Below are 13,937 nucleotides of genomic sequence, written 5' to 3'. Positions count from 1 at the left end.
CTCCCCTCAACCTTCATTGGTTGGGCTGGACGTCCCATCTGCTGGGCACCAGGGCTCGCTGAGACCCCCTGGGGGCCTGGCTGGGTGTGGGGCTGGGAGCCGAGGTGCCGGGCTGGGCCCCTCACCGGCTACAATGATCTGCACAGGGTCGCTGGGCTCCGAGTAGGCAGCTGGTCCTGTTCTGTAGCTATAACGACAGGTGTAGCTGCCCCCGTGTTCCCGTCTGGCGCTGGGGATGGGAAATTCAGCCACATAACCAGCAGGGTCCGTGTACCTCAGATAGTTCCCGTCTCCATCCTTGTAGAGGAGGAACCTCATGCCCAGGCGCTGATGCCAACACTGGATGGTGACGTTTCCCCCCACGGGGATCACCCCACCGGGGCTGACGGAGATGGAGGCTTTGGGGAGGGACCCCTCTGGATTCACAAACAAACAGGCCGTGAGTGGGGGTGACACAAACCGCGTCCGTCTGGTGCAATCCTCTGCCCGTCTGTCGCTCCAGCCTTTCACCCCAGCCCCGCCTGTCCCTGCGGTGCAGGCCCGGCCCCGGGACTCACAGCCGGGGAGAGACACAGCAGGGGGAAGGAGATTTCCAGTCTCTGATTCCTTTAGTTCTCCAGGGTCAATTCAGCCCGGCCCCCGCTGCAGTCAGGGGTAACTCCGGATTGAGCCCGGGGGGCTGAGATCAGAACCCAGCCCTGCCCCCGTCGCACTCAGGCGGTGAATTGGGATCCACCCTGCGAGGTGTGACGGGGTAGGGAGTAGAGAATATTAACCTGGTGATGTTGCGTGGGAGTTTTACTCGTTGACTGTCGGCATTGACACTAGATGATGGTGGGATATCAGGGTGTGACTTCTCTGCGGGATGATACTTGGCGGCCAGCTCGTAACCTGAGCCCAGGAGCGGGTTGGGGCCAGGTGACACCTTCTGCCCAGGAAACTGGACCAAGCCTGGAGGAGGGGTCGGGGTGTGAGTGGCTGTGGGAGGCGACTGGAGGGAGTTTCAGTTTGGAGCTGGCTGAGGGGGGAGGCCCAGAACCTGGGTCTGGGCTCCCCACCCCCGAAGAAGGACCCCACTGAGGGGTCCTGTTTTGTGTACCTCCAAGCTCTGTTTGAGACCGTGTTCCTGTCGTGTAATAAGCCTTCTGTTTTACCGGCTGGCTGAGAGTCACAGTGAATCGCAGGAAGTGCCGGGTGCAGGGCCCTGACTCCCCCACACTCCGCGACATGGGGCTCCTGGTCTAAATATGGGTCATTTCAGGAAGCTGCTCCCAGGACAGGCACCCCAAGAAAACATGTTAACAAAATCCCCCAGTTGTTCCAACAGGTTCCCATCCCTGTGATGAGTAGGGCGAGGTCTCAGTCCCCACCTCTGGAGAACACATGTCTGACAGGATCATCCCTTTGGGGGACTGGTGCCCCTCACCCCCACCCACATCCCTCGTCCTTAATGTGGAAATTCCACCAGCTTCCCCATTCCCCACAGATACTCACGTCCCAACGCCCCGCTCCGCCCAGCCAGCCAGCAGCCTGGAGAGGAGACAGCTTGTTAGAGACCAGATCCCAGAGCAACTGGACCCTGGTCTCAGATCTGCCCACCGGTGCCCCATGGGCACACTCCCTAGTCTCAGATCCCCACCGTGGGCACACGCCCTGGCTGTGGCCGATACTCACCGAGGAGGACGGTGAGAGCAGACACCATGATGGGGCAGTGAGGGGCCCCTCAGCGCTGCCACCAACGCCCCAGTGCCCAGCTCCACCCAGCCTGAGGCCCGAGTGCGAGCGGAATGAGGAACAGCGCCAGGGGCTGCGGCCCCAGGAACCCCGTGATGTGCTCAGCCCCTTTCTTCCCCATCAGATGGTTTCTCTGCACTCTCCTCCGCAAATCTACCCCGGTCAGAGCAAAGCCAGCTCCCTGCCACGCCCAGCAAACCACATCCCCTCCTGCAGCTGCCTGGCCCCACCCCGCCATGATCTCCAAGCCCCACATGGGAGCTGCCCAGTCCGGGGACCAGCTGGGAGCGGGGCAATCTCAGGAGGAATCAAAAGGTGCCCATGTTGCCCTGACCTTTTCCAACAGGTCCATCTAGCCTCCCTGGAGCAGCAGCTCAGAGCAGAGGAAGGCTTCCCCCATACACACACAGTGCCCCCCACGGAGTGGCCCTCTCCCATGAAGCAGGGCAGAGATTCCTTCCTGACCCAACCTGGAGCATGAGGGTGGAGGGGCCTGGCCAAACTCCTTCTCAGATTGTGTCACTGCAGAATCTATTCTTCGCCCAGTGATGTGGCACAGAGATGGGACAGGTGGCTGGGAGGGGTTGTGGTTTCCGGTCCCCATGAGTCAGGGAGGAAGGAATAAATGTAGATCCTGAGTTGTTAAAGGAACAGCTGATAAATCCGTGAAAGGGGAAGTCTGCCCAGAGCCGGCGCTCGCGTCCTGTTTCTGGTACTGCCAGTGAAACTCTGAATCATAGAATATCAGGGTTGGAAGGGACCTCAGGAGGTTATCTCATCCAACCCCCCTGCTCAAAGTAGGACCAATCCCCAAATAAATCATTCCAGGCAGGGCTTTGTCAAGCCTGACCATAAAAACTTCCAAGGAAGGAGATTCCACCACCTCCCTAGGTAACGCAAAAAGTTTTTCCTAATATCCAACCTAAACCTCCTCCACTGCAACTTGAGACCATTGCTCCTTGTTCTGTCATCAGCTACCACTGAGAACAGTCTAGATCCATCTCTTTGGAACCCCCTTTCAGGTAGTTGAAAGCAGCTATCAAATCCCCCCTCATTCTTCTCTTCCGCAGACTAAACAATCCCAGTTCCCTCAGCCTCTCCTCATAAGTCATGTGTTCCAGTCCCCGAATCATTTTTGTTGCCCTCCGCTGGACTCTTTCCAATTTCTCCACATCCTTCTTGTAGTGTGGGGCCCAAAACTGGACACAGTCCTCCAGATGAGGCCTCACCAATGTGGAATAGAGGGGAACGATCACGTCCCTCGATCTGCTGGCAATGCCCCTACTTATACATCCTAAAATGCCATTGGCCTTCTTGGCAACAAGGGCATACTCTTGACTCATATCCAGCTTCTCGTCCACTGTAACCCCTAGGTCTTTTCTGCAGAACTGCTGCCAAGCCATTCGGTCCCTAGTCTGTAGCGGTGCATGGGATTCTTCCATCCTAAGTGCAGGACTCTGCACTTGTCCTTGTTGAACCTCATCAGATTTCTTTTGGCCCAATCCTCTAATTTGTCTAGGTCCCTCTGTATCCTGTCCCTACCCTCCAGCGTATCTACCTCTCCTCCCAGTTTAGTGTCATCCGCGAACTTGCTGAGGGTGCAATCCACACCGTCCTCCAGATCATTTATGAAGATATTGAACAAAACCGGCCCCAGGACCGACCCTTGGGGCACTCCTATTGATACCGGCTGCCAGCTAGATATGGAGCCATTGATCACTACCCATTGAGCCCGACAATCTAGCCAGCTTTCTATCCACCTTATAGTCCATTCATCCAGCCTATACTTCTTTAACTAGCTGGCAAGAATACTGTGGGAAACCATGTCAAAAGCTTTGCTAAAGTCAAGGAACAACACGTCCACCGTTTTCCCCTCATCCACAGAGCCAGTTATCTCGTCATAGAAGGCGATTAGACTAGTCAGGCATGACTTGCCCTTGGTGAATCCATGCTGACTGTTCCTGATCACTTTCCTCTCCTCTAAGTGCTTCAGAATTGATTCCTTGAGGACCCGCTCCATGATTTTTCCAGGGACTAGGGTGAGGCTGACTGGTCTGTAGTTCCCAGGATCCTCCTTCTTCCCTTTTTTAAAGATGGGCACTACATTAGCCTTTTTCCAGGCGTCTGGGACTTCCCCCGATCGCCATGAGTTTTCAAAGATAATGGCCAATGGCTCTGCAATCACATCCGCCAACTCCTTTAGCCCTCTCGGATGCAGTGCATCCGGCCTCATGGACTTGTGCTCGTCCAGCTTTTCTAAATAGTCCCGAAGCACTTCTTTCTCCACAGCGGGCTGGTCACCTCCTCCCCATGCTGTGCTGCTCAGGGCAACAGTCTGGGAGCTGACCTTGTTTGTGAAGACAGAGGCAAAAAAAGCATTGAGCACATTAGCTTTTTCCACATCCTCTGTCACTGGGTTGCCTCCCTCATTCAGTAAGGGGCCCACACGTTCCTTGACTTTCTTCTTGTTGCTAACATACCTGAAGAAACCCTTCTTGTTACTCTTAACATCTCTTGCTAGCTGCAACTCCAGGTGTGATTTGGCCTTCCTGGTTTCACTCCTGCATGCCTGAGGAATTTTTTTATAAACCTGATGCAGCTACCCTGTTATATACCACAGTTCGGGGAGGGGAATGGGATCTAGTGATTGGGCGGGAGGGGCTGGGAGCCAGGACTCCTGGGTTCTCTCCCTGGCTCTGGTTGGGGGTGGGATCTGGTGCTTAGAGTAAAAGGACACAGATTCGAGCCAGCCCCCTAGCGGTGAAAGGCCCCATGTCCCTTCCCCAGCCCATCCCCGGGGCAGCGGGTCTGCACAGCTCAGGGCGTAGGGCAGAGCTCACAGCGGGTTGACAGCTGAGCAGAGTTTCCCTCTCCCCCATCAGGATGCTGCGAAAGGGACACAGGGGATGGGAGAGAGCTGACCAGCCCCCCAGAAAGGGGAGAGGGCAAGATCACGGGGACAGAGCTCAAGAGAAACTGGCACCCCCCGGCAGATGCTCCAGCTCTGGCTCCCCAGCTCATTTGCCCTTCACCCCCCCGACATTCAGGCATTGGGCCCCTCAGCCCCCCCATTCTGCCCCCTGGCCTGCGTCCCCTCCCCCATTCTGTCCCCCCAGCCTGTAGTTCCCTCACGTCCACCCCATCATGGCCCCCGCCTTCCTAGTTCTGCCCTGTCCCCTATCCCTTCATCCCCCATTGTGCCCCTCATGCCCCATGTCCTGTCCCCTGTTCTGCCCCCCATCCCCCTGACCTCCCCATTGTAGGGAAGGGACACCTGGCTGCCCTCAGTTAACATGGCCGCCCCCTCACCCCCTGCAGCCCTCGCAGGGCAGCCATGCTGGCCCCTGGCTAAGATGGCCAACGCCTCAACCTGGGGACAGGAACAATCCTGTCCCGCCTATGATGGTTTGGATCACAGGAAACCCCCGTGGGACTGCCAACTGATTTGCTGAGACTTCTTCTGCCCCTGCTTTCCCTGCCAATTTGGGACTCCAGAACCCTGCCTGGTTTGAGCCAGACACGCTATCCTGTTACAAATCAAGACCCAGGTCTGAACAACATCCCACAAAAGCTGCAGGCTTAACTGAAAACAGATTAAGAAGTGTTCCTGTCTCCAACACCCAGATGCCCAGTTCCCAATGGGGTCCAAACCCCAAATAAATCCGTTTTACCCTAGATAAATCTTATACAGGGTAAACTCATAAACTGTTCGCCCTCTATAACACAGAGAGATATGCACAGCTGTTTCCTCCCACCCTCCACCCTCCCTCCCGGGCTCGGTATTAATACATACTCTGGATTAATAAGTCAAAAGTGATTTTATTAAATACAAAAAGTAGGATTTAAGTGGTTCCAAGTAATAACAGACAGAACAAAGTGAATCACCAAGCAAAATAGAATAAAACACGCATGTTTAAACCTAATACAGTAAGAAAGTGATTACAGGTGAAATCTCACCCTCAGAGATGGTCCAATGAGCTTCTTTTACAGACTAGGCTCCTTCTAGTCTGGGTTCAGCAATCACTCACACCCCTCAGTTACTGTCCTTTCTACCAGTTTCTTTCAGGTATCCTTTGGGGGTGGGGAGGCTAACTCTTCAGCCAGCTGAAGACAAAATGGAGGGGTCTCCCAGGGACTTAAATAGACTCTCTTGTGGGTGGAGACCCCCCTCCTCTCTCCTATGCAGAATCCAGCTGCAAGATGGAGTTTTGGAGTCACATGGGCAAGTCACATGTCCATGCATGACTCAATTTTTACCGGCAGCAGCCATTGCCCACATGCTATCTTGAATGTCTCCAGGAAGACTTCTTATGCAGATTGGAGTCTTCCAAGATCCATTGTCAGTTAAGTGTTTCTTGATCGGGCACTTAATTTGCCCATTCCTTTCTCAAGAAGCTGACCAAATGCCTTAGTAAGGCTACTTCAACTCAAACAAGTACACAGCCAATATTCATAACTTCGAATACAAAAATGACCCCTGCATACAAATAGGATGAATATATTCAGTAGGCCATAACCTTTGCAGAGATACGTTACATGGCATATGTAGCATAAAACATATTCCAGTTATGTCATATATACATTCATAAGCATAGTTCCATAAAGAATTATGGGGTGTGTCATGGACTCCCAGGTCATGCCCACTCTCAGCCCCATACGGCCCCTGGTGAAAACCCCCTTCAGTGTGACAGCCCTTCTCGGGGGTCCACTCTCTCTCGGGGGTTAGGCCCCTCCGCCTCCTGGAACCGCACCTCTCTGAGCCTTAGCACACCTGTCTCTCGCCATGGGACCCCTCAGGGAGTCCACTTGCTCTGGACCCCTGGGGCCTCCACTCCCAGAGGGAATAATGCCCCCCTGTTCCCTAGCCCAGAGTGACTCTCAGCCAGCGTAACACAGGAGGGTTTATTGAGCATCTGAACCCAGCACAGGAAACTCTCCGGGCCTCAGGCCTGGCCTCCCTCAGCACAGCACATCCCAGTCTCCCCTGCATCCAGGTGGGCTCTGCCTGCTCCCTCTGTCCAGCCCCGAGCCCCCCTGCTTCCCAGCTGGGCATCTGATCTCACCGGCTCCAAGCCCCCACTCCCCGTCCATTGTCTTCTCTCCAGGTAAACAGGGTCGCCTGGGCCCCCTCCCCCCTCTTCGGTCCTCTGGCTGGAACCAGCTGGTCAGGTCACTGGGGTCCTCTCTTCACAGCCCATTGTCCTTCCACTGGCTGGACCAGCTGTGACTCCCGAGCTGGGCCTCCCGATCACCAGGTCACCAGTCGCTGGGATCTCCATTCTCCAGGGCATTGGCCAGGGGCCCAAGTTCCGTTGCGGGTCCCCTGTACCAATAAACTCCCTCTCCCATCACCTCGTGAAACCAGTAACACCCAGGGAAACTGAGTCCCACCTACTCTGCATGCAAACCATTGGAAAAACCAAGGAAAAGCCAAGAAATGCCCCCACTTCGTCACAGTGGGGAGCAGGGGTTGCCCCTATTGGTAGGGGGTCGTCATGGGCCCAAGGGAGGAAGGTTATTGCCCTAGATCTCCTCCTAGATCGTGCCCCTTCCCTGAGATCACCCCACAGCTTCCAGGCAGTGACCTGCAGGGCAGGAGTCATCGGGGGAGCTGGGGGTCTACCAGTGGTGGAGGGGCAGTGGGGTTGTCTCTCCATCCCCCCATCTCAATGAGCCCCTCCCCGAGGTGTCTAGGCCCCACTCACCTGGATTCACTGCCCCCGTCCCCCTGAACCAGCCCCAGCCCCTGGGCACCACGAGCCAGAGCTGGTTTGATGGTACCTGGCCCCGTGCTGCCTGGGAGGGTGGGAGCCGGGGCCGCTCCAGGCTGGGTCGGGTTGGTTCCCCCTGTGGGAATAAAACAAGCATCTGTCAGGGGCCGGGGGAGGGACTGAAACAGCGACTCAGTGATCTCCCCCTCTCCCCACCTCAATTCATCATCGGTCGTCACTGTCATTCCCAGAGGCAGGGGGGAAGGATTTCCGTGGCTGGGGACGGTGCCGGCTTGGCAGCCCCTGGGCCCCAACTCTGCATCCCCAGAGTAGGGACTGCCCTGGGAAAGGCCCCCTGCTCTGAAGCTCTCCCTGGGGGCAGGGATCCCCCCTCCCTCAGCACCAAATCTCCAGCAGCTGCTGCTGCTCCCAAGTTGGGGACCCACCCCAGTCCTAGTGACTCCATCCCCGCTTCCTGGCCAGGCATCTCCTCTGCTTTGCCCAGGGCTCATGGCAGAGCCTGGCTCTGAGCATCCCATCAATGCGGAGCTCCCCCAAGTGCCCGGCTGGGCATTGGGTTGGGAGTGAAGATGCCAAGCCGGGCCCTTCACCTGCTACCACCAGCTCCACGGGGTCACTGGGCTCTGACCAGACGGGCAGGTCTGGTTTGGTGCTATATCGGCAGCTGTATCTCCCTGCGTCTCTCCGGCTCACACTGCTGATGGGAAACTCAGCCATGTCCCCAGCCGGCTCCGCGTCCTGCAGCCCGTTCGGGTTTCCATCTTGGTACAGAAGGAACCTCACCTTCTGGTGCCGACCCCGACACCGGATGGTCACGGCTCCCCCATCTGCTGGGACTCAGGGAGATGGAGGGTTTGGGGTAGTAGGTCTCTGCAGTGAGAAGGAGACAGGCCATGAGACAGACCCCGGCACAGTCACTGCACCTGTCCTCACCGCACGGTCCCAGACACGGGGCCCCTGGGAGAAAACCCAGCCGGAGGAACCTCTCCGAGATCCCAGAGATTCCTGGGAGCTCCGACTGAAGCTGCCCGAGGACCTAAATCCACAGCACCCCTCTGTACCCGTCTATCTACTTAATGGGCCCCCCCAGCCCAGTGTCCCCCCTCCCCATCCCTGCCCCATGGGATCAGACCCATGGGCCCATCCTGCCAGTATCATCCCCCCACCCCCCGGATCAGACCCACAGGCCCTCACAGCCGCTGTCTCATACCCAGCAGCCACCAGCAGCTGCTGCGTCTCTGGCAGGCGCTGGGAACCTGCTGCTCTCGGGCTGGCGGCACTGGGCAGTGCCAGATTGTGTCTGGTATGACAACACCCGGCTCCTCCCCAGCGCTTCGCACCCGCAGATCTCACAGCGCTTCACAGAGGGGGCAAGGCATCAGCCCCATTTTACTGAGGGGGAAACTGAGGCAAAGAAGGGGGCAGGGACTTGGCCACAGTCCCCCAGAAAATCATGGCAACACTAGGAACGGCAGCCAGCTCTCCTGAGTCCCGGCCCCTGCGCTCTCCCCACTAGGCCACACGGCCACCCAGGGAGTGTCAGCCCGGCTCAGGGCCGTAGTCCGTACAGCATTGGTGGGCTAGTGGCTACAGTAGAGGACTGAGATCCAGGGTTATATCCCCAGCTCCGGGAGGAGAGTGGGGTCTAGAGGTGGGGGTGGGGAGGCCTGGGAGCCAGAATTCCTGGGTTTGATCCCAGCACAGAGAGGGGAGTGGGGTCTAGTGGTTAGATCGGGAGGGGGCTGGGAGTCAGAGGTGCTGGGTGCTGCACAGACACAGTGAGAAAAAGCCCCCACCCTAAAGCCAAGCCCTGACTCTCTAACCAGACAAGAGGTACAGGAGGAATGATTGTCCCCAGGTCATACAAGGGGAAATGGAGGCACAGGCGGGTTGAGTGACAGCCCAAGGTCCCCTGGGGGCAGGGATGCCCCCTCCCTCAGCCCCAAATCTCCAGTGGCTGGGAACCCCCCAGTGACTCCGTCCCCACTCCCCAGCCGAGCGTCCCCTCTGCTGGGCCCACGGCGCTGAGCATCCCATTGGCATGGAGAACCCCTGTAGGTCTGGCTGGGTGTGGGGCTGGGAGCGGGGACGCCGAGCCAACAACAATCCGCACGATGTCGCTAGGATCCGACCAGTTGGGCGGCTCCGATCCAGAGTGAGGTCGGCAGCTGTAGGCCCCTCCGTCTTCCCGCCTGGCACTGGGGATGGTGATTTCAACAATGTCCCCAGCAGTATCCAGCTTCCAGATTTCGATTCCACCTTTATACAGAAATAACCTCCTGGCCTCGCACCGACACTGACAGTGGATGGTGACGGCTCCCTGCAGGGCGATCACCTCGCTGGGGATGGCGGAGATGGAGGGTCCGGGCGCAGGGAGCTCTGCGTTCACACACAAACAGGAGTGAGATGGGGAGAGACAAACCCCTCCCCGTGTGTCTGTAACCTGCCCCTAGCGCCCAGCCCCGGGACAGCGCCAGGGCTATCAGACACCTCACTGCATCCGCAGGGAACCTGTGGGCTGGGTTCTGATCTCAGCCCCCTGGGGTCAACCCGGAGTCACCCCTGAGTGCACTGGGGGCAGGGCTGGGGTTAATCCAGGGGGGTTGATTTGAGGTTTTGGGGGAAGGTTCCGGGCTCAGCTTGTCTGTTCTCCCCCATCCTTAACTTTCCCCCACCCCTCATTGATGCTCACGTCCAGACACCCCACTCCACCCGACCAGCCAGCAGCCTGGAAAGGAAACTGTTTGTTAGGGACAAGATCCCAGAACGACTGGAGCCTGCACCATGGTCTCAGATCGCTTCCCCCCACTCCCCCACCCCCGACCCACCCATGGTGACACTCACCAAGGAAGAGGACAGTGAGATGAGAGCAGATGCCATGATGGGGCAGCGCGGGGGCTCTCAGCAGTGCCACCAATGCCCCGGTGCCCAGCTCCACCCAGCCCCGAATAAGGCACTGAGCCAGGGGCTGTCGCCACAGGAAGCCGGTGATGTCTCATCTCTTCCTGTATCCATCACACCTTGTCTCTAATCTACCGGCCAAATCTAGCAAGGCCAAAGTAAGCAGAGGTACCTGCAAAACCCAGGAAATCCTGGGACCGTCAGCCTGGCCAGGTCTCATGCAGCTCGCAGCATGTCCCTATGTCTGTGGGAGTGGGGACAGGTCACCCTCAGTGTACCCTGCAGCCTTGGGGAAGGTGCACTAGGCTGGTAGCCAGGAGACCACGGGGTCTGGTCTTCAATCTTCAACTGACCACTGCGAATATTTCCGTGCAGATCCTCCTTCTCATTACTGTGACGAAGTGGGACTGTTCTTAATGGTTCCTCCGAATATTGTGGGGGTGCCTCAATTTCCCCTATGCAGTTCTTAAGTATCTAGGTGGTGGGGTAAGGGTGTATGATCACTGCAGAGCCCTAGAGGGCAGGTGTGTGCAGGGGTCTGGACACAGAGAATGGCCGACACCCTGTTTCCTGGCAACTGATGGCCTGGGCCCTTCCCCCCTGCAAGGTGAGAGCTAAAGGGTTGGAGAACAAAGGAATCAGGTGACCTCCTGGCCCGGGAAAGGAACAAAGCCCAGAGGAGCGGGGGCTGGAGGGAGTTTCAGTTTGGGGCTGGCTGGGACATGGAGTGAAGTGCAGACATGGTTGTCTGAGTCACTGCCCCCCAAAATGGACCCAGCCGAGGGGTCCCGTTCTCTGCACCTGCAAGCTCTGTTTTAGACCATGTTCCTGTCGTCTAATAAACCTCTGTTTTATTGGCTGGCTGAGAGTCACGTCTGTCTGCGAAGCTGGGGTACAGGACCCTCTGGCTTCCCCAGGAGCCCTGCCTGGGCGGACTCGCTGTGGGAAGCGCACGGAGGGGCAGAGGATGCTGAATGCTCCGAGGTCAGATCCAGGAAGGTGGAAGCTGTGTGAGCTGTGTGTCCTGCAGACAGGCTGCTCACAGGAAGGCGACTGCCCCAGAGTCCTGACTGGCTTCATGGGGAGCAGTTCCAGAGCATCGCCCAGGGACTCCGTGACAATTACTTTCTGGGTTCAAACCTGGCTGATGACCCATATCCGTAAAAGTAATATGATCATGCAATTAAAGTATGATGTCATAATGCACAAGGGGGCAGAGCTAAGAGTGTTCAGGAAACCGTAACTGAGGCATTTCCTGGTGCTGGAGGGTTTGACTCCGCAGCCTTTCTGCTCAGCCTGCCAAGCTGCCCACCTGCCGCACGAGTTGTGGCACCATGTGAGGAGCGGGTGCGATGGGGGACGCCTGGGTTTGCTGCCCCTTGGTCCACAGCTGAGCGGTGATGACGGGTTTACACTGTAACGCCTGGTTCTAAGGGGCTTTTCTCAGCGTGTGAATTAAATCAACCAGGTTCAAAACAAAACTGGAGAAAGAGAAATTCCACCCCGGGCCCCAAGCCGGTCACCAGCCAGGAGAGACCCAGGGACCTTCTAATGCCCCCGCAGAGACCCTGCCCCCGAGCTGGAGGAGACCCTGTCAGTGGTTATGTGGCCAGGCCCCGAGAGAGGGACGTGACACAGGGTTTGTTTATACGCCATTGGCTGAGGGCAGCAGAAAGCTGGGGGTCAGGAAGCTTTGACTGTGTCCTTGGCTCTCGTCGTTGGAGCAGGGGGCTGGGAGCCAGGATCCCGGGCGTGATGGTTGCGCCGTTCCCCATCCGTTGCTCTCACACAGCGCTGGGTAATGCCAGGGCACCGCGACTTGGGGGCAGCGTTAAAGATGCCTCAGGAGTCCAGCCAGATGGTCCCAACGGGCTTTAACTCCCGCATCCCCCTCTCACCAGTCGCCCCCCCTCGGCTGCCCCTGGTCCCCCGGAGCAGGAATGGGACGAGCAGCGGATTTGCTGCATAGCAGAGTCATCTCCCGGCCTTTTCACTCCCCAAACTTACCCCCCCATGCCCCCGACCCCGGGTCTGGGAAACGGCAGCCACCTGGGCTGGGAGGGGCACTGGGGGGCAGGTAGGGTGAGCAGATGTCCCAATTTTATAGGGACAGTCCCGATATTTGAGGCTTTGTCTTCTATGGTCCCCACCCCCATCCCGATTTTTCACACTTGCTCTCTGGTCACCCTAGGGGCAGGGGAATATGGTGGGTGGGAGAACGTGGGGGAACATTGGGGCCGGGGGGCTGAGGGGGCAGGTCTGCAGGGCAGGGCAGTGGAGGGGAGACAATGGAAGCTGCCCCCAGTGGCTGGGGTTCGCCTGGGTTCCCCCCGGTGAGTGTTTCAGGGTGAATCTGCCCTATGGCCATGGGGGGCATCATCTCCCCTCCCTCCCCTGCCCCGCCCCAATCAGCCAGAGGTGCCCCAGCTCAGTGGGAATTTTGGCAGGAAAACAAATCCCCCCCCAACCCCATCTGCCGACTCCCCCCCTCAAAACCCCATCCTATCTCAAACCACCGCCCCTGCCCCGACCAGTCTCCCCTCAAACTCCCAACTCCACCACTTCCCCCGACCTCGGCCCGTCTCCCCTCACAACCACGTCCCCCCACCCCAACCTCATTCCGTCTCCCCTCGTGCCCACATTCCCCCACCCCGACCCATCTCCCCTCACACCCACGTCCCCCCACTACGACCTCGGCCCGTCTCCCCTCATGCCCATGTCCCCCCAACCCCGATCTCGGCCTGTCTCCCTTCACACCCATGCCCTGCCCTCCCCAACCTCAGCGTGTCACTCTGCCTCGGTGGGTCACAACTGTGAATACCAAATTCAGGGCAAGCTGCTGACAAGTAGGGCAGACACACCCTGAAACGGGTGGTTATTCTTCCATAAGATATTCCAAACCAGCAACTAACGTAAACTTCTGTCTCACCCCATTGGCTAACAAGAAGTTAGAAATGCAGGGTCCTTAGGAATTCCAGTCCTTGTTCCAACTCCCAGACACTAGACTTAATGATGGGTGGTTATTTAAAACCAACTGCGTCAACCAGAGGGTTCTTCTGATCCCAAAGGACCAGCCACGCACCCAGGTCAATATGTAACTCAGATCTTACTAAAGGATTGGCAAGAGTGTGATCAGTGGGGTATCTAATATCTAAAGGTTTATTTATAAAAAGAAAAGGTGAGAGTTAAAGTTGGTTAAAGGAATCAAATACATACAACAATTGCAAAGTTCTTGGCTCAGGCTTGAAGCAGCGATGAAATAATGTGCTGGCTGGTTCAGTCTCATTGGAAGGTCCTCGGTCGGTCGGTTTGAAGGCTCCCGTTCATATAAGTCCACAGTCCAGAGAGCAGAGCAGGAAAAAGGGGAAATGGAGATGCTTCCAGGGCTTTTTATAGCGTCTGTGGCATTATAGGATTCAAATATGACCATGTAGATCATTGTTGCTACCACTGTTATACAATTGCAACAAATCTTCTGCAAAGTAGGTCATGTAAGGTGTCGTGGTTTCTCGACAAGCCCTCAGCACACTCTGTGGAAACATGCAGGCACAAGATGCAGTTTAGCGTCAC

At 57.2% G+C, this 13,937-nt stretch overlaps 1 protein-coding gene across 1 annotated transcript; it reads right to left on the bottom strand.

Annotated features, from left to right (window-relative positions):
• Positions 1 to 6: 6 nt before the first annotated feature.
• LOC141976878 (immunoglobulin superfamily member 1-like) lies at positions 7 to 10,298 on the bottom strand. Its single transcript, XM_074938043.1, has 4 exons — positions 10,295 to 10,298; positions 9,564 to 9,845; positions 8,057 to 8,293; positions 7 to 416 (listed from the first exon to the last, which is right to left on the bottom strand). The coding sequence occupies exons 1-4, from the start codon at positions 10,296 to 10,298 to the stop codon at positions 7 to 9; spliced, it is 933 nt and encodes a 310-aa protein (XP_074794144.1).
• Between the last annotated feature and the right edge of the window lie 3,639 nt (positions 10,299 to 13,937).

This window comes from Natator depressus, chromosome 23 (assembly GCF_965152275.1).
Source record: "Natator depressus isolate rNatDep1 chromosome 23, rNatDep2.hap1, whole genome shotgun sequence".
In the NCBI taxonomy this organism is placed as follows: domain Eukaryota; kingdom Metazoa; phylum Chordata; order Testudines; family Cheloniidae; genus Natator; species Natator depressus.
Note: the sequence above shows the minus strand (reverse complement) of the source record. Positions and strands in the feature narration are given on the sequence as shown.